The sequence below is a fragment of the Labeo rohita genome, chromosome 24, assembly GCF_022985175.1.
Source record: "Labeo rohita strain BAU-BD-2019 chromosome 24, IGBB_LRoh.1.0, whole genome shotgun sequence".
In the NCBI taxonomy this organism is placed as follows: Eukaryota; Metazoa; Chordata; class Actinopteri; order Cypriniformes; family Cyprinidae; genus Labeo; species Labeo rohita.
Genome location: NC_066892.1, coordinates 28782383 through 28802097, shown reverse-complemented (window position 1 = coordinate 28802097; position 19715 = coordinate 28782383). Strand labels below are relative to the sequence as shown.

The 19715-nt window shown below is 34.2% G+C and overlaps 1 protein-coding gene across 4 annotated transcripts in view; it reads left to right on the top strand.

The window, feature by feature from the left end:
• The window catches only part of LOC127155691 (piezo-type mechanosensitive ion channel component 2), a 154343-nt gene that overhangs the window by 117326 nt on the left and 17302 nt on the right, over positions 1-19715 (top strand). For 2 of the 4 annotated variants that reach the window (XM_051098089.1, XM_051098087.1), the window contains 13 exons: positions 806-907; positions 1000-1165; positions 7436-7679; positions 8052-8148; positions 9390-9555; positions 10195-10284; positions 10752-10873; positions 11747-11818; positions 12176-12279; positions 13647-13767; positions 15907-15975; positions 16075-16241; positions 17406-17587. In XM_051098089.1, coding sequence (XP_050954046.1) covers positions 806-907; positions 1000-1165; positions 7436-7679; positions 8052-8148; positions 9390-9555; positions 10195-10284; positions 10752-10873; positions 11747-11818; positions 12176-12279; positions 13647-13767; positions 15907-15975; positions 16075-16241; positions 17406-17587 — 1702 coding nt within the window. Of the gene's footprint in view, positions 1-805; positions 908-999; positions 1166-7435; positions 7680-8051; positions 8149-9389; positions 9556-10194; positions 10285-10751; positions 10874-11746; positions 11819-12175; positions 12280-13646; positions 13768-15903; positions 15976-16074; positions 16242-17405; positions 17588-19715 lie in introns of all 4 variants that reach the window. The other 2 variants (XM_051098088.1, XM_051098086.1) reach the window with 1 other exon arrangement.

The following is a 19715-nucleotide window of genomic DNA, read 5'->3' as shown; positions in this document are numbered from 1 at the left end:
TGCTGCTAATTTGAAAGTGAAAGTAAAACTCGAACTATTCTTAGAGGACATATTTCTGTATTGTTTTCCCTTCTATTTATTTCCCCTTAAATTTTCTTTAGTTGGTCTTAAAAAGGTCTTAAATTTAACCTCAGAAAACCTGCAGAAACCCTGCACTTGCACTTGGATGCTCTGCAGTGAATGGGTGCCGTCAGAATGAGATTCCAAACATCTGATAAAAACATCACAATAATCCACAAGTAATCCACACCACTCCAGTCCATCAGTTCACATCTTGAGAAGACAAAAGCTGAAACAAATCCATCATTAAGACGTTTTTAACTCAAATCTGAGTCCATAATACAATAACACTTCCACCAGTGAAAAAGTGGTCTGGTCTGAATCAGGAGAGAAATCTGCACAGATCAGGCACCATTTACAAGCTGAAACAGTCCAAAACTGTGTCCTAAACAAATATGTGGCTGGATTTTGATGTGGGAGACAACAGGAGATGGACTTTTTCACTGGAGGACAAGTTATTATGGATTGTGGACTCATATTTTAGTTAAAAATTATGGATTAATGATGGATTTGTTTAAGCTTTTGTCTGCTCAAGATGTTAACTGATGGACTGGAGTGGTGTGGATTATTGTGATGTTTTTATCAGCTGTTTGGACTTTCATTCTGACGGCACCCATTCACTGCAGAGGATCCATTGGTGAGCAAGTGATGCAATGACACATTTCTCCAAGTCTGGTGAAGAAACAAACTCATTTACATCTTGAAAGTATTTCTGAATTTCATTTATATTTCTCATTTGGTTCAGACTATCCATGGAGACGTCCGTCTTCCAGCATGGATTCAAACGTCATCAAGTGGCTCTACTTCCCCGACTTCCACACCAAACCCAACTCCCTGTTCCTCCTCTGTGAGTGGTGCTGAATTTGTGTTAACTCTCCCCAGCTCTGCTTTAACACTTTCTCATCATGTGCCTGATCTCTTTTCTTTCTCTTTCTGCAGATGACTTCATGTTGCTGCTGTGCGCGTCGCTGCAGGGCCGCGTGTTTGAGGAGGAGAATTTGACGGCCGTGCAACTGTTGGCGGGTGATAATGTGGAGATCTGTCGAGATCTGGACGCCGCCAGCTTCAGCCAGCACAACCCTGTGCCCGACTTCATCCACTGCAGGTAAACCTGCGATGAATGATCTTCATCTTACACAAACAGCACAGAGAAGAAGAAATTCATCTCCATATGTATATTTAGTAAGACTGATGCACAGAAATGAAAATTCTGGGCCAAAATCTTTACACTTAGCTGAAAACTAAAATCAAAAATGAGTTTTTAAAATAAAATTAAAACAGGGTTCATACAAAGTGCTTGAAGTGCTTGACTTTTTTAAATTTAAGGCCTGGAAAATGTTTGAAAATAGCAATATTCCTGAAGAGGTAATTGAAAAGTGCTTAAATTATTAAATGACAATGTATCTATGAAATAAGTGTTTAATTTTGTCAATAATCTTTCCATGCAAAATTCATGCAATTTAAAAAAACATCATGCCTTTTTCACTTATTTCAGTTCATGTCAGAAAACAGTTGAGTTAAGAAAGTAGCAGTACTGACAGTGTCGTGTAAACATGACTGCAGATGCGAAAAGAGAAACATATGAACCAAATCAATTGAGTCATTTAAGATGGAACCACTCCAGTTGAGTCAGACTCATGACTTAGATTGTTCACTTCAAGTGATTCACTAACAAAAACCAGATCAAATTAAAAGAGCCATTCACTTGTAATGATTTTAAAAAGCATGTAGTGATGGGTAAAATGCAGCTTTTTGAAACTCCAAATCAGTTTAAACCATTGCATCATAAAATGGATCACTATTTCTGAAGCACTCCAATTATTTGTCTCAGATCGGGACTTCAAATAGTGTATCACGAATCACTTGATTTAGATTTGAACTTTGCATATCGCAAATTATTTAATTCAGGTCAGGACTTTGGAGCGAGTATCACAAATCATTGGATTTAGATCATAACAGGTTTGTGAACTATTTAGCGAATTAAATGATTCAAATCAAAAGATTTGCGATACACGATTTTAAGTCTTGATTTAAAGCGTGGATCACAAATCTTTTGTTTTAGATTGGAACTTCGGAGCACAGATAGCGAATCATTTGATTCAGTTCAGGAGTTCAGAGCGATTTTGCGAATCTTTTTTTTTTTTTTTCAGATTTTTTTTTCTTAAACAGTAGAAAACATCAAATCATTAATGCAGTACAGTTATAAAAACAAAGCAAAAAAAAGTATAAACAAATACAAATCCCTTAAGAAAATTAACAATGGTTTTACTATAGTAAAATGCAGTATACTTTCTAATACTTCATTATTAATACTCCACATGTGCTTCACTTTATTTTGCCAGTTTTTATTAGCATATTTTTTCATTTCATTTATCATTCATTTATCTATTTTTTCTTTTTTTTATGTGAAATGGAAGACAATGTTCGAAATGAGATCTCTGATTGAAGTCCTTGAAAATCAAAAAAGTAGTGCTTAAAACTCCTGGAATTTCAGTTTACAGTATCTGTATGAACCCTGTTATGTGAATTATTATAAATAATATATGATAATAATAAATGAATTAAATGACTATTTAATATTAAATGACTATTAATTATTATTATTAAAGTTTTAATTTAGCTGAAAACTGAAACCAAAACCAAAAAAAAAAGGTGTTATTAAAGATTTATTTAAACGTGCATTAAATAATGAAGACAACAGGTTAAGGAAAAATATCATCAATATGTAATACAGAGCCTATATTTATAAAATATATATATATATATATATATATATATTTATATATTATTATTATTATTATTATTATTTCTAATTTTTTATTTTTTATTTTTTTGCTGCTACAACTAGTAGTAAAGAAGAGATGCTCGGTACAGGCTGCGGATTTAAAACCACATTTATTGTTTGATTTTTGTGACAAAATTGACCAAACTTAATAGCTGAGACTTTGTTTCATATTGAAAGTAACAAAGCATGAAGCTTATTGTGATCATGGCAGGTTTGCTGCAAATAATGTTGAAGTTCATGTATTAGCTGAAAACAGCACAGACCAAAAGACTGATATTTAGATTTGAGAATCCATATCGGTATTGATTTAAAAATGATTAATCAGTATTGTTAATCCAGCACTAGTGTTTACACAACTGACATATTTACCTGTTTGTATTGTATCCATGTCATATTATAAAATAAACACTTGCACAAGCAAAATGTGCCATCGGAGAAACTTTCTGTGCATCACCATTTTGTATATTTAGTATATTTGTATAACATATTCCATATTTATATTCCATTTGAATACTTACATATTTGTCACATTTGTTCACTTCTTTTGAAAGTCCATTTCAAAACAGAAAAAATCTGCAAATCTTGTGTTTTCCCCCTTACGTCAGAGTTTCTTAACCAAGAGTCCTCAGTAAACTTCCAAAAGCAAGCAGAATGTCTTAAAATTACATTAAAGTTACATTAATTATATTAAAATAATCCAACATAATCATATTTCTTTTAAGTGCATACAGTTTTGCAAACTTCTGGAATCGCAAAATTAATTTTGATTAATATTTCAACACTTACAGTTTCTGTTAATTAAAAAAGCAGAATTACACAATTATCGTAAATGCCGAAGGAAATATCTTCACTATGGAGGTGTTTTCAGACACCGTGTTGAACAGCGAAGGGCCTTCAAGTCATGAAAGATTGAGAACTGTTGATACGAACTAACAGTTAAAAAACAGCAAGTCTTTACACTATTATACACTGATTACTTTATCTGTCATCCGATCCAGAATAAACTTCAGTCGTAATTACACTGTGCATTTTTCAAGCCTGCAGTCCTAGTTTGTGGTCTCAGGATCAACTGAGCTTCCTCTGCTTATTATTGTAGAGTAAAACGAGACAATGAATAGTGATTGTAGATCAGGGCAGGGCGATTCATCAGCTCTAGAGAATTGATTCGACAGTTTCAGCCAGTCTAAACAATTAGAAATGACGATGGTGATGAAGGAATTTGGAGATTTTCTGCTCTTAATGACATCTGTCTGCTGCTCTGATCATATTAGATTTAAAGAATATCACATGTGTGGTCAGTTTTTCCACTTCGATGTCATTATACTTATTAATATAGTTGCAGATTCCGGTAAATATGGGTAATTCTGAGAAAATGGTGCTGTTTGATGCGGGACTGCCATTACATTCATCATGTTTTGGGGTTGAAAATTATTAGCAAAAATGTCTAATAACCGCCTTACATAGGAAAATATCATATCACCACATTATTTACAGTCTGTGTTCTTGAACTAAATGGCAAACACAATATTTTCCTCTGAGAACTTTTGATCCTAATAATGTTCTAATAATGATGCATATATATTACCATTTAAAAATTGGGGGTCAATAAACTTTTTAATGTTTCTGAAAGAAGCCTTTTAAACTCCCCAAGGCATTTATTTGATCAAAAATACAGTAAAAATACAGTAAAAATGTGAAATATTATTACAATTTAGAACAGCTGTTTTCTATGTGCATATCTGCTAAAATGTAATTTTTCTCTGTGATCAAATCTTGAATTTTCAGCATCATTACTCCAGTCTTCAGTGTCACATGATCCTTCAGAAATCAAAAAGTCGAAAATTACATAGAATAGTCGAAAGTATTTCGTAGTATTTCAACTTTATTCTCATAGTATTTCGACTTTATTCTCGTAATATTCCGACTTTATTCTCGTAATATTCCGACTTTATTCTCGTAATATTTCAACTTTATTCTCGTAATATTTCGACTTTATTCTCGTAGTATTTTGACTTTATTCTCGTAATATTCCGACTTTATTCTCGTAGTATTTCAACTTTATTCTCATAGTATTTCGACTTTATTCTCATAGTATTTCGACTTTATTCTCGTAATATTCCGACTTTATTCTCGTAGTATTTCGACTTTATTCTCGTAGTATTTCGACTTTATTCTCATAGTATTTCGACTTTATTCTCGTAATATTCCGACTTTATTCTCGTAGTATTTCGACTTTATTCTCGTAATATTTCGACTTTATTCTCGTAGTATTTTGACTTTATTCTCGTAATATTCCGACTTTATTCTCGTAGTATTTCAACTTTATTCTCATAGTATTTCGACTTTATTCTCGTAATATTCCGACTTTATTCTCGTAGTATTTTGACTTTATTCTCGTAATATTCCGACTTTATTCTCGTAATATTTCGACTTTATTCTCGTAATATTTCGACTTTATTCTCGTAGTATTTCGACTTTATTCTCGTAGTATTTCGACTTTATTCTCGTAGTATTTCGACTTTATTCTCGTAATATTTTGACTTTATTCTCGTAATATTCCGACTTTATTCTCGTAGTATTTCGACTTTATTCTCGTAGTATTTCGACTTTATTCTCGTAATATTTCGACTTTATTCTCGTAGTATTTCGACTTTATTCTCGTAGTATTTCGACTTTATTCTCGTAATATTTCGACTTTATTCTCGTAGTATTTCGACTTTATTCTCGTAGTATTTCGACTTTATTCTCGTAGTATTTCGACTTTATTCTCGTAATATTTCGACTTTATTCTCGTAATATTTTGACTTTATTCTCATAGTATTTCAACTTTATTCTCGTAATATTCCGACTTTATTCTCGTAATATTTCGACTTTATTCTCGTAGTATTTCAACTTTATTCTCGTAATATTTCAATTCTCGTTATTCTTTATTTCTTTATTCTCGTAATATTTCGACTTTATTCTCGTAATATTTCGACTTTATTCTCGTAGTATTTCAACTTTATTCTCGTAGTATTTCAACTTTATTCTCGTAATATTTCGACTTTATTCTCGTAATATTTCGACTTTATTCTCGTAATATTTCAACTTTATTCTCGTAATATTTCAACTTTATTCTCGTAATATTTCGACTTTATTCTCGTAATATTTTTCTCGTAATATTTTATTCTCGTAGTATTTTCGACTTTATTCTCGTAATATTTTTATTCTCGTAATATTTCGACTTTATTCTCGTAATATTTCGACTTTATTCTCGTAATATTTCGACTTTATTCTCGTAATATTCCGACTTTATTCTCGTAATATTTCGACTTTATTCTCATAGTATTTCAACTTTATTCTCGTAATATTCCGACTTTATTCTTGTAATATTTCTCGTAATATTTCGACTTTATTCTCGTAATATTTCCGACTTTATTCTCGTAATATTTCGACTTTATTCTCGTAGTATTTCAACTTTATTCTCGTAATATTTCAACTTTATTCTCGTAGTATTTCGACTTTATTCTCGTAGTATTCCGACTTTATTCTTGTAATATTTCGACCTTATTCTCGTAGTATTCCGACTTTATTCTCGTAGTATTTCGACTTTATTCTCGTAATATTCCGACTTTATTCTCGTAATATTTCGACTTTATTCTCGTAATATTTCGACTTTATTCTCGTAGTATTTCAACTTTATTCTCGTAATATTTCAACTTTATTCTCGTAGTATTTCGACTTTATTCTCGTAGTATTCCGACTTTATTCTTGTAATATTTCGACCTTATTCTCGTAGTATTCCGACTTTATTCTCGTAGTATTTCGACTTTATTCTCGTAGTATTTCGACTTTATTCTCGTAATATTTCGACTTTATTCTCGTAATATTTTGACTTTATTCTCGTAGTATTTCGACTTTATTCTCGTAATATTTCGACTTTATTCTCGTAATATTTTGACTTTATTCTCGTAGTATTTCGACTTTATTCTCGTAGTATTTCGACTTTATTCTCGTAATATTTCGACTTTATTCTCGTAATATTTCGACTTTATTCTCGTAATATTTCGACTTTATTCTCGTAGTATTTCGAGTTTATTCTCGTAGTATTTCGACTTTATTCTCGTAGTATTCGACTTTATTCTCGTAGTATTTCGACTTTATTCTCATAATATTTTGACTTTATTCTCGTAGTATTTCGACTTTATTCTCGTAGTATTTCGACTTTATTCTCGTAGTATTTCAACTTTATTCTTGAAATATTTCAACTTTATTTAATTTATTTAATCTCATAATCTTTTTTTTTAACATGGCACTAAAACACCGTTGTAAAAAACAGTTGTGCTGCACAGTATTTTTGTGAAAACTTTGATACATTTTATGTTTCAGGATTCACAGATGAATAGAAAGTTCAAAAGAACAGCATTGATTAATAGAAATTATTTGTAACATTAGAAATGTATTTATTTTAATTTTCCATTAATTTAATGCATCCTTGTTGAATAAAAGTATATATATATATATATATATATTTTTTTTTTTTTTTTTTTTTTTTTTTTCAAAACAACAAATGTTTACTTCATATTGTCTTTTTTTCTCTCATCTTTGCAGGTCGTATTTGGACATGCTGAAGGTGATCATGTTCAGCTATCTGTTCTGGTTCGTCCTGACCATCATCTTCATCACGGGCACCACACGCATCAGCATCTTCTGTATGGGATACCTGGTCGCCTGTTTCTACTTCTTGATCTTTGGGGGCGAGCTCTTGCTGAAGCCAATCAAAAGCATCCTTCATTACTGGGACTTCCTCATAGCATACAACGTCTTTGTAATCTCCATGAAAAACATTCTCTCAGTGAGTATCTCATAAATCTGCTCACTCAAAATGTAATTATAACTCAGTTATAGGCATAATTTAATTCACAAGTGTTGTGAATTAGCTTGAAATATGTCACAAACAGCCACGGGCTGACATAAATCATAATTGTGTTTATAGCGCTCTGCATTTTTGTGGATCTGAATTCGGAGTGAACAACATGAAGCGTTTGTAGGATTAATAATTCCACATAACACATGCGCACCTGCTTCACCGATGAAAATATACCTCATAAATGGAATTTTTTTCTCATAAACAAACAATTATATGCTCTTTTATCAAAGAGATGGATTTGGTATTTGTGGATGTTTTGCTGGATGTCATTGTGGTTTTCGTTCTCTTTGCTGTCAGATAGCGGCGTGTGGATATATAAAAGCGCTGGTGGCCAATCACTGCTGGCTGATCCAGTTGTTCAGTCTGGCCTGCACTATAAAAGGATATTCAAAACGTGAGTTATGCCTTCATCTCTAGTTTAAAGAATCAAAGGCACATTTTCTACACTTATTATACACTTTGGTGTCCCATGAGTGTTTTTTTTTAAGCATTTGTGCTACAAATCCCATGTTTTGATGTTGGGAACTATTAGATGTTTCTGATTAACTCTTTTCTGACCTCAAATTAACCTAACATGAAAATTAATTAGTCTTAAGCACATCAGTTGCATGCATCCTGTAAAAATGGTGCTTTAGGGCTCACTTCTGATTGTATTGTATCAAAAAGTTAAAAATACACAATGCAATTTCAATGCATTTTTAATGCATTCTTATGCAATTAACTGCAGTAATAAAAACTGTGTTACGTGAATAGTTCATACAGAAATTAAAAAGTGCCTTCCAAGCTGTAGATGAGTTTGTTTTTCATCAGATTTGTAGAAATGTCTCACCAATGAATGAGAGTTCAAACACCTGATGAAAACATCACAATAATCTGCAAGTAATCCACACCACTCCAGTCCATCAGTTAACATCTAGAGAAGGCAAAAGCTGAAACAAATCTATCATTAAAGACATTTTTAATGTCCATAATCCATTTTTAAAGTCTGTAATCCATAATAACACTTCCTCCTGTTGTCTTTCACATCAAAATCCAGCCACATATTTGTTTTTGAGCTATTTTAGACTGTTCTGGTTTGTAAACGGTGTTTGATCTGTGCAGATTTCTCTCCTGATTCAAACCAGACCACTTTTTCATTCACTGGAGGAAGTGTTATTATGGATTATGGACTCGTGTTTTAGTTAAAGTGTCTTAATGATAGATTTGTTTTAGCTTTTGTCTTCTCAAGATGTTAACTGATGGACCGGAGTGGTGTGGATTACTTGTGGATTATTGTAATGTTTTTATCAGCTGTTTGGACTCTCATTCTGACGGCACCCATTCACTGCAGAGGATCCATTTGTGAGCAATGATACATTTCTCCAAATCTGATGAAGAAACAAACTCATCCTAATCTTAGATGGTCAAAGTGTGAGTACATTTTCAGCATATTTTCCTTTTTGGGTGAACCATCCTATAAAGTTATATTTATTCTTGAACCACCCAGACTGACCATTTTTTTAAAAAGCTATTAATGAAGCCAGTCCAAATGACCGAAAAGCTTTTAAGCATTAATATTTAACTGCTTTTAATGACCAAAATATTATATAGCTGTGTCCAGCAGAGCTTGATTAGATTCTGATGATTCTCTCGCAGCGGAGCAGAACGCAAATAAACAGTGCGAGCTGCCGAGTGATGAGGCCGGTATCATCTGGGACAGCATCTGCTTCGCTTTTCTCCTGCTGCAGAGGCGAGTTTTCATGAGCTACTACTTCCTGCACGTCGTAGCTGACATCCGTTCCTCTCAGGTCCTCGCCTCCAGGTACACACACATGCTCTGGGTTACTGTTGTTTGTTTTTCATTCGCTTTCAATGTTTGCCTGCATATAGTCATCTAACCAGTGTTGTTTTAGTATCATTGATTTACTGTTATAGTTTTTAAATTAAACGTAATTTAACTTAAAATTTAATTTAATGTAAATATATATATTTTTTAGGAATTTTGTTGTGTTTTTGTTTTTTTATTTTTTGTGTCTGTATTTTTTTTTATATATTTTTTTTAAATGTACTTTGTTTTTTCATACTAAAAGTTGAACTAAAAAAATGAGAAATGTTGTAGCTGAAATAAAACATTTTTTTTTTTTTTTCATTTTATTTCAAGTATTTTTATTTGCTTTATTATTTATTTATTTATTTTTCAAAATGGTTTTGATTTTAAGTACTTAATGATTTTCATAGACTTAATGTCTATGAAATATTTTCTTAATAGTGACACAAAGACAAGATGACAGCTTTACGAAGCCATAAATGAATATGTAGCACTACAGAGAGTACATTTGACTCAGATTTGAAGCCGTTTCTTATTTCAGAATGTTATAATTTTAATATGAGCACATTGCAGACATATTCAGACTGTGGTTTGTTTGTTTCACGACTCTGTTTCTCTTTGTTTGTGTGTCAGAGGAGCGGAGTTGTTTCAGGCAACCATTGTGAAGGCGGTTAAAGCCAGAATAGAAGAAGAGAAGAAATCCATGGACCTACTGAAGAGACAGTGAGTTCAGTGTGAGACTCACAATGTTTCATTGTTCGCTGCCAACCGCTGCATTCCCTTTTCATGCGGTCCTATGAAATCATGCGCTGATTGATGCGTGAACACACATAAATAAGACACACAGATCGCTGCGTATTACTTTTTCTCTGTGACGGTGTTTCCTATAATTTATTCAGCATTTTTACCACCTGAGAGACGCTGCATAACCAGTGTTTTCCAGACGAGCCGTACGGTTGTAACAGTGTGTTAGTAGGTCACATCTGCTGGAAGTCTCGGGCTTGCCAAGATCGAGCCTGTTTTCTGTGCTTCCTGCACACCCACACAAGCCCCGACATGAAGACTCTTTATCTTCAATTATTCTCTAATTGTGTTCAGGGGAGCAGCTAAATTAGGTCAGATCAAGCAAACAGGCTGAGGAATCACAAAAACATCATCTCAGTTTTCCTCCGTCTGTTTGTTTCTCTCAGGATGGACCGCATCAAGAGCCGACAGCAGAAGTTTAAGAGAGGCAAAGAGAGGATGCTGTCTTTGGCTCAGGAAAGCGGGGAAAGTCAATCGGTAGTCAAGGAGGAAGAGGAGGAGGATGAAGGTACATTTGTATGAGAGCATTTTGAACTCAAAAATATCATGTTTTCCCAAATTTTTGTCCATTTTTTAAAAAAAAAATCTTTTTTTTTTAAGAAATTAAAGCTTTTGTTCATCAAGGATGCATTAAATCAATCAAAAGTGGCAGTAAAGAGATTTATAAATGATTATTTCAAATAAATGTTGTTCATTTGAACTTTTTATTCATCTGTGAATCCTTAAAAATAAAATGTATGATGGTTTCCCTAAAAATATTGTCCAGCACAACTGTTTTCAACATTGATAATAATCATAAATGTTTGTTGAGCAGCAAATCAGCATATTAGAATGATTTCTGAAGAATCACTGGAATAATGATGCTGAAAATTCAGCTTCGATCGCAGAAATAAATTACATTTTAACAGATATTCACGTAGAAAATAGCTGTTTTACATTGAAATAATATTTCACAATTTTACAGGTTTTTACTGTATTTTTAATCAAATAAACGCAGCCTTGGTGAGCAGAAGAGACTTCTTTCAAAACATTAAAAACTCTGACTGACCCCGAACTTTTGACTTTTTCTTAGTGTATACCGAGAACTTTTTATTATACAATAATAACTAAACTTAATTCACATAAATCAAAAATAAAAACGGTGTTGTCCTACACACACATTTGACTCTGTCTTTGTCAAACACACGAACTGAAGGTTCGTAAATTCCTCAAGTGCCTGCGTTTAACAGCGGTGTTAAATGCATTGCAATCAAATCTGAAACATGTGAAAAGCGCATACCAGACCTCAGAGTAAATGTGCGCTCTTTGAAATGGTTTTAATGTTTTTTAAGAGTATCATGTGTGCGTGTAATGGGTTCACAGAACAGTTTTTCTGTTACAGGAGAGAACAGCAAAGAGAAGAAGAAAGGCAAAAGGAAGCAGTGGTGGAAGCCTTGGGTTGATCATGCATCCAGTTAGTGTCTCCTGCTCTTTGAATGCACATTATTTAATTTGCAACTGAAATAAAAATAATTTCACAAAATCTCAATAATGATTATATGCCATTCTGATGACTATTGCAGCTCAGATTCACAAATAAAAGGGAAAAATTATGAGATATCAATGTAAACTCAAATGTTTTGCATAAAAGCATAGTTTTTATTATTATTATTTACATTTAAATTAATGTTTTTAAATTAAATTGGTATTTTAATAAAAATATATTTAAATAAGTAATAAAATTTGATCTTAGTGGTTCTGTTTATTCAATGAAAAGTTGACTTCAATAGAAAAGTGATATGTGATAAGTGTGATGTGTTTTCTCTTTTAGTGGTCCGAAGTGGCAATTATTACTTATTCGAGACTGATAGTGAGGAAGAGGAAGAAGACGAGGACAAAAAGGATGAGGAACCACCCAAAAGATCGGCGTTCCAGGTAATTTTTCCCGAAACCTCAGTGCTTTACTGCATGTGCACCCATTTTAAGTCGTATAACTGTGCTTAATTGTGTCGTTCCCACACAAAAACATGTTAAACCTAAATGGCTCTGTGTTACGAAAATATGTCAGTGTATTCTTCTTTTGTTCCCTCAGCATTTAACAATGTTTCGTTATTTACCAGACCACTAACTGCTTGCTTCCTGTGTGGAAGAGCGGTAACGGCACTAGCACAGACCCTCACGCCCTGACTAACCCGATCCCTGCTCTGTCGTCTCTTTTAGAGAGCTATCCGAAAGTTTGCCTCTGCTTTGCTGGCTTTACCAAAGTCTGTCATTAAACTGCCCAAAACTGTACTGCAGTATGTAATCAGGGCAGCCAAGGTACTTCACAATGCCTGATATATCTCCTCTCTTCCTGTATGCTATAGTATGTGTCAGCTCTGTCCTTTACGAGCATCGACGGCCGTCGTGCTCCACTGCATTTTCCTGCTCCCCAGTTGCACAATATACATGCATTTATGACTCTAACTGTAACTGGAGAGCAAACAGAGCCAAAATGGCTGATGATTGCATTTGCACGTCAATCATCTGGCTGCCATGTAAATATACGGATACAGTGCATTGCATGTCAATGAAATGCAGTGTATTATGCACTTGATTGCTGTAGCATGCAGGGCTGGGTGATATATTAAATATTCATTATGTAGTGTTGCTGGAAATAAAAAAATTGTATTTCCGATTGTCATTAGACATGTTTTTACATACCTAGTGTGAAAATGTGAAGATGCAAATATAAACTTCAGTAGGGAAAAAAATTGTCTCAATTGTTAAGTCGAAGATGTAACATTTTTAGCTATATCTTCCAGCCCTATATGCATGTGAAATGCAGACATTTTTCTGGGAGGTTTTTCTTGGGGTTTGGTTGTGCCAGTTAAACAAAGGCTGTGTTTTTCTCCTTTGTGAACAGTGTAATCATGCTTTTTTTGGACGAGACCTGACACCACAATCAGAATGTCTGTCCTTTGGAGCAAAACATCCCCTAAAGCTGGTTTCCTGTCTTGTGTATTGTGTTGGTGTCTTTGATTGACAGGAATATCTGAAGTCACGCTTTTCCTAAAACAGTCTGTTTTGCCAGCTCTGCTAAAGGCTGGTACTGGACTGGAGCAGTGTGCAAGTTTATACCCTGCATGTGTTTAAGGCTCTTTGTTTTCCCTAGAGGGACAATTAAATTGGGCTCAAAGACTGGTTCAAAATACCACTGTAGTTGGGAAGAAATTAGTGGTGGCATATAAACACCAAACCCAAAAGCAGCTCAATATCCTACTTGTCCATTTCTTTGTCTAATGGGACCCTCTGCTTCTCAGTTTGTGTATCATGCCTGGATAACTGACTCGAAAACTGCCATGAAAGAGCGAAGTAAGGAGAGACGGCGATTCTGGCAAAGGTACACGGAGGGCAGCACAAACAAGAAGGACCAGAAGGAAGGTAGGATTATACAAATGATTTTAAAACAACCATACTCTTCCTTTGCACTCAGAGGGAAGGTTGGATAGATAGATAGATTGATAGATAGATAGATAGATAGATAGATAGATAGATAGATAGATAGATAGATAGACAGACAAAAGATAAAAATATAGACAAACGGATTGATGGACAAATAGATAGACAGAAAGACAATGGACAAATATATGGATGGATGGATGGATGGACAGACGGACAAATTAATGGACAAATGGATGAATGAATGAACGGATGAACACACAGACAGACAGATTGACAGGTGGACCGTGGACAGATAGATGGACAAGCTGATGATAATGGACGGATGGATGGATGGATGGATGGGTGAACAGACAGATAGATGGACAGACAACAGACAAATAGATAGATGGATGCACAGATCCACGAATGGACAGAGAGATGGATGATAGATGGACAGATGGATGAGCAAATGGACAGACAAACAGATGGATGATAGAGATATACAGATGGACAGATAGATGGATAGATGGATAGATAGATAGATAGATAGATAGATAGATACATAGATAGATACATAGATAGATAACAGACAGATATATAGAGAAACATATGGATTAATGGACAAATAGAAAGACAGTTACAATGGACAAATATATAGATGGCTGGATGGATGGACAGTAAGATGGACAGGCAGATAGATAGATTGACAGATGGATTGACAGATAGACGGATGGACAACAGATTGATAGACGGATTGATGGATGGATGGATGGATGGATGGATGAATTAATGGACAGATGGACGGACAAACAAATGGATGATGGATAGATAGATAGACAGACAGAAATAGACAAGCAGATAGATGATACTTGGATGGACAGAAAAATGGACAACGGACAAATGAATGGATAGACGGATGGATGGATGGATGGATGGGTGGATGGACAGTAAGATGAACAGAGGGACAGATAGACAGATGAAAGGATGTATGGACAGATAGATGGATGGACAACAGATTGATAGACGGATGGATGGATGGATGGATGAATTAATGGACAGATGGACGGACAAACGGATGATGGATAGATAGACAGACAGAGATAGACAGACAAGCAGATAGATGATACTTGGATGGATGTACAGAAAAATGGACGACGGACAAATGAATGGATAGACGGATGGATGGATGGATGGATTAATGGATGGATGGATGGATGGACAGTAAGATGAACAGAGGGACAAATGGATGGATGGATTGATGGACGGACAAACCGATCGATGACAGATAGAATGACAGACAGGCAGATTGATAGACAGACAGATGCATGGATGGATAGATGGATGAATGAATGGATGGATGGATGGATGGTTGGTTGGATGGATGGATAGACAGTAAGATGGACAAATGGTTGGATGGATGGATGGATGGATGGACAGACGGACAGATGACAGACAAATAGACAGATAAAGATGGATGGACAGGTGGAGGTTCGAACAAACGGACAGATAGATGGACAGATGATAGATAGATAGATAGATAGATAGATAGATAGATAGATAGATAGATGAGACAGATAGATAGATGAGACAGATAGATAGATGAGACAGATAGATGTCCAGCCCTGGTCTTGATCGCTCTATAGCTCTCTGTTTCTCAGAATGACATTCATGCCGGGGACATTAATAGTCATTTTGTAAACACCAGCGTGACTCTACTGGGAACATCAAGCACCTCATTAAACCCCCTCTGCTGCAGTTTGTAAATGGAGGCTCGCTCTGCCAGCTCCCTCCTGGTGGGCGGCTTCCAGGCCTCGACATTCTTGGGTCTGAGAGATGAAGAGGGCCGTGTTGCATTCGCTACGGTCAATTCATCCCATATGATGGCTGGACAGGGTTTCAACCCTCTCGCCAGATTGAGGAGCCAGCTAGACACGATAAAACATTCAGTTAATATATTTAAAAAAATAGCTTGACCACCACACTCATGTTTTAAAAAACACATTGCGACTAAAAAAGTGATATGTTTGTGTAACAAATCAGGGTTAATGTTTATTTTGAGCTTATTACATTGTAATAACACTGGAATTTGGAAATACACTGTAATAACACTGTAATTATTTCTTCTTTGGTCATTAGCAGTGCATGTATCCATTGAGGAAGAAGAGCAGGAGGAAGGTGTTACAGAGGAGGAGGCATCTGAAGGTCCAGGTGAGTCCACACTTCAAAAACCTCCTATTATGGCTTACTATCATTCATATCCATCAATAGAGCTGTACTGAAGCTCTACAGCTGCTCTCTCCACTGCAGATAACATCCTGAAGCGAGTGTTTAACATCGTGAAGTTCTCCTGGGTTCTCTTCCTGGCCCTACTGGACAGTTTCACCGCCTGGCTCAACTCTATCTGCCAGGAACACATCGATATCTCCACCGTCTTGCGCATTGAGCGCTGCATGCTCACTCACGAGGTCAAAAAGGTAGTGCAGGCATCAGAAATCACACTAGAGGCTGCATTTGTGTTTTATCGTGTTATTTGGTGCACATAACAATTAATGATCTTTGTTTTGTTTGTTTTTTTATGTGATTTTTGTTAATGTTTAATAACTTCTGCTTATTTGAACTTTTCTGTAACTTTTAAAAGCAACAACTTAAAATTAAGAAACGTTTGCAGCATATAATGATGCATTAAGTTAATAATGCAGATATTATTCATATACATGTCAGTAATTAGAAATGGCGTGCAAAATCTAAAATGTTAATAAAACTATGATTTTGTTACTAGAAAAATAATGGAAATCTAATGTGAGGAAACATTCTAATAAAAATTAAATAAAAATGTATTAAAATATAATCTAGCATTTTTAAAATAAATATACTTTTTGACAATACAGTCAGTAGAGCTTTCAATATATATATACTATAAATGAAATGAACTTCTCATTCAGTAATCACTAGAAGAGTTGTGATAATGGTCATACTTCAGAAACAAATAATTACAAATATTTTTTGGTAATTCAGTTGAAGCTGATGTAAAATGTAAAATGTAAAATAAAATATAACATCTGAATATTAGATGGAAAAACTAAAATACTAAATAAAAAATAAATAAACAAATAAAATTGTTGCACTCGCAACTTACTGTAAAGAATTGAAGTAATTAGTCAAATGACTAAAACTGAAATAAATGTAAGGTGAATACAAATATTTAAAAAAAAAATCAACAAAAATAACAAAAGCAAATAATAAAACTACTAAAACTTTAAAATTACAATGAAAACTAAAAATATAAAAACATATAATGTACCTCCAGCTGGTTTTCATTGCAAAATAAAAAAAGTGATAATAATTGAAGTCATCTGGTTTCATTTTACAATAAATACAGTCAATTGTGAAGATGCAAGATGGCAGCAGCTGCATTTGCGAATAACTGACCTCGGAATGTCTCAACTGAGGATCAAGCATTTCAGAGAGCTGTGAAACAAGAGTATATAAATAATACAAAAATAACATTAAAGGAATCATATGCAGAATCAGTATTAGCACCAGTGCTGTAATTACACCTCACATGAGTAATGAGCATCATGATTGAAATGGACAGCACTGTAAACCTTGAGGTTAACACCTCGTCTGCTGCCCTGCAGGGAAACATTCCATCGCGGGACAGCATCCACATGTACTACCAGAGGCAGATGTGCAGGCCAGCGTCCACCGAGTCCATCCTGGACAGAACTGAGGACGTGTACTCGGACTTCAGCCCTCTGCAGAGCCAGGCTTACGGGACGGACGGCGTAGAGTCAGATGTCTCTAGAGAAAACCTGTCCAGGTGAACAAACTACACTCAATGTGATCTAGATCTTGGAAAATCAACAGAAAGAAAATTTAATTTATGCACATATAATTTAATTATTATTTTCAGCTTTATAAAGTTTATATACTCCCAGTGTCTACTCACTAACTAATCCAGAAGAAGTCCTGCTTATCTCAGGGTTGATTTACCTCCAAGAAAACCACTCTTTTGTTTTCTTAACCAGAAGAAAAGTTCTTCTGTTTAAGCTGTCTGCAGAGATGAAACGTATTGAGAGCTGAAGTATGACTGAGGTTACATTTAGTAAAGAATCAGTTGTGGGGTTGGGTATTGTTTTAATTTTAGCAATTCATTCTGCTTATATATTCTGATACTTAATGCTTCCCATATTCATTTTAGATAGCAAATATATATATATATTCTTTGTGTTTTGGCTAAATGTTCTGTTGCACCTGTTACAGTTACAGTTAAAAGTAGCACAAATAAATCCAACTGAACAAAGTTCAGGTACAAAAATTCAAAATTACATGTAATCAAATGTAAAATGACACTGTATAGTTTTCTTTTTATAAATAATAATTAATCATTATTAAAGTAAAAAAAAGTCCAGATCAGATTCTTTGATTAATATTAATGGCACAGACCACAGCATAAATATTAGCTTGCTGTCACTTTAAGACCGAATGCACCAATCCAATATACAGTACTGACACACATGCACTTTCTTTCACGGCGGTTTACGTTCACTTAAGACGAGCTGTGTTTACGAGGATATTTTAACATAACTCGTCCATTAAAGCGCAAGATGACGTGAAAGAGAGCTTGATTTAGTATTTGCGCACTATATGAGAAGCTTTCTGCACATATCATTTGGATATAGACAGTGTACAGGTGCCTTATTCTCTTTTGTATCTTCTTGCACTTAAAATGTGCCTGTCTTATCGAATTCATGGTTCTTGTAAATTCTGAACAGGTTCTAAAACTGAAATGGTTCTCAGTGCCCAATACTACCCAGTAGTTTATATAAGCACTCAAAGTAGAGGATTATTAAAGCAGTGATGATTTGTACAAGAACAAGTCAGGACTGGATGTCGTCTAATAAAAAGCCCGTTATATAAAATGATGGCCTAAGCAGCACCTTCTTTTGAATATCAGTTTGTTTAGTGACTGTGAACTATAAATCAGACACTGTTCTCACTAATGAGCAAGTTAGTTCATTGCAGCAGCCTGTTATTTTGCAGGATGACTTATTTTGACTTATTTTTACTCTCGCTACACCCAGTGTAAGGCACACACTGCAGATAAGGTGTTTGCCAAGGGTTCAGCATGCCAGATTTCAACAACACCCTTCTGTCTCACCAGCTCACTGACGCCAAATCATCAAATTCCTCTGCTAATTAAAAAAAAAAAAAAAATGCTGAACATGCTGTATAAATATGGCCAAACTCAGCTGGTGGTACACTAACACTACCAGTCAAAAGTTTTTGAACAGTAAGATTTTAAATGTTTTTTTAAAGAAGTCTTTTCTGCTCACCAAGCCTGTATTTATTTGATCCAAAATGCAGCAAAAGCAGTAATATTGTGAAATATTTTTACTATTTAAAATAGCTCCTTTCTCTCTGAATACATTTTAAAATGTAATTTATTTTTGTGATCAAAGCTGAATTTTCAGCATCATTACTACAGCTTTCAGTGCCACATGATCCTTCAGAAATCATTCAGATATCTGATTTGCTGCTTAAGAAACATTATTATTATCATTATTATTATTATTATTATTATTATTATCAATATTTAAAACAGTTGAATATTTTTTTTCAGGAAGATTTTTTTTTTAATGAATAGAAAGATCCAAAGATTAGCATTTTTTTTAAATAAAAAGCTTTTGTAACATTATACACTATACCATACAAGCTTGGAGTCAGCATTTTATTTATTTATTTATTTATTTATTTTATTTTTGGGAAAGAAATTATAGAAATTAATACTTTCATTTTAGCAAGAATGCTTTAAACTGATCAAAAGTGGTGATAAAGACATTTATAATGTTACAAAAGATTTCTATTTTAGATATGAACTTTATTCATCAAAGAAACCTGAACAAATTCTACTCAACTGTTTTCATGAATAATAATAAGAAGAAGAA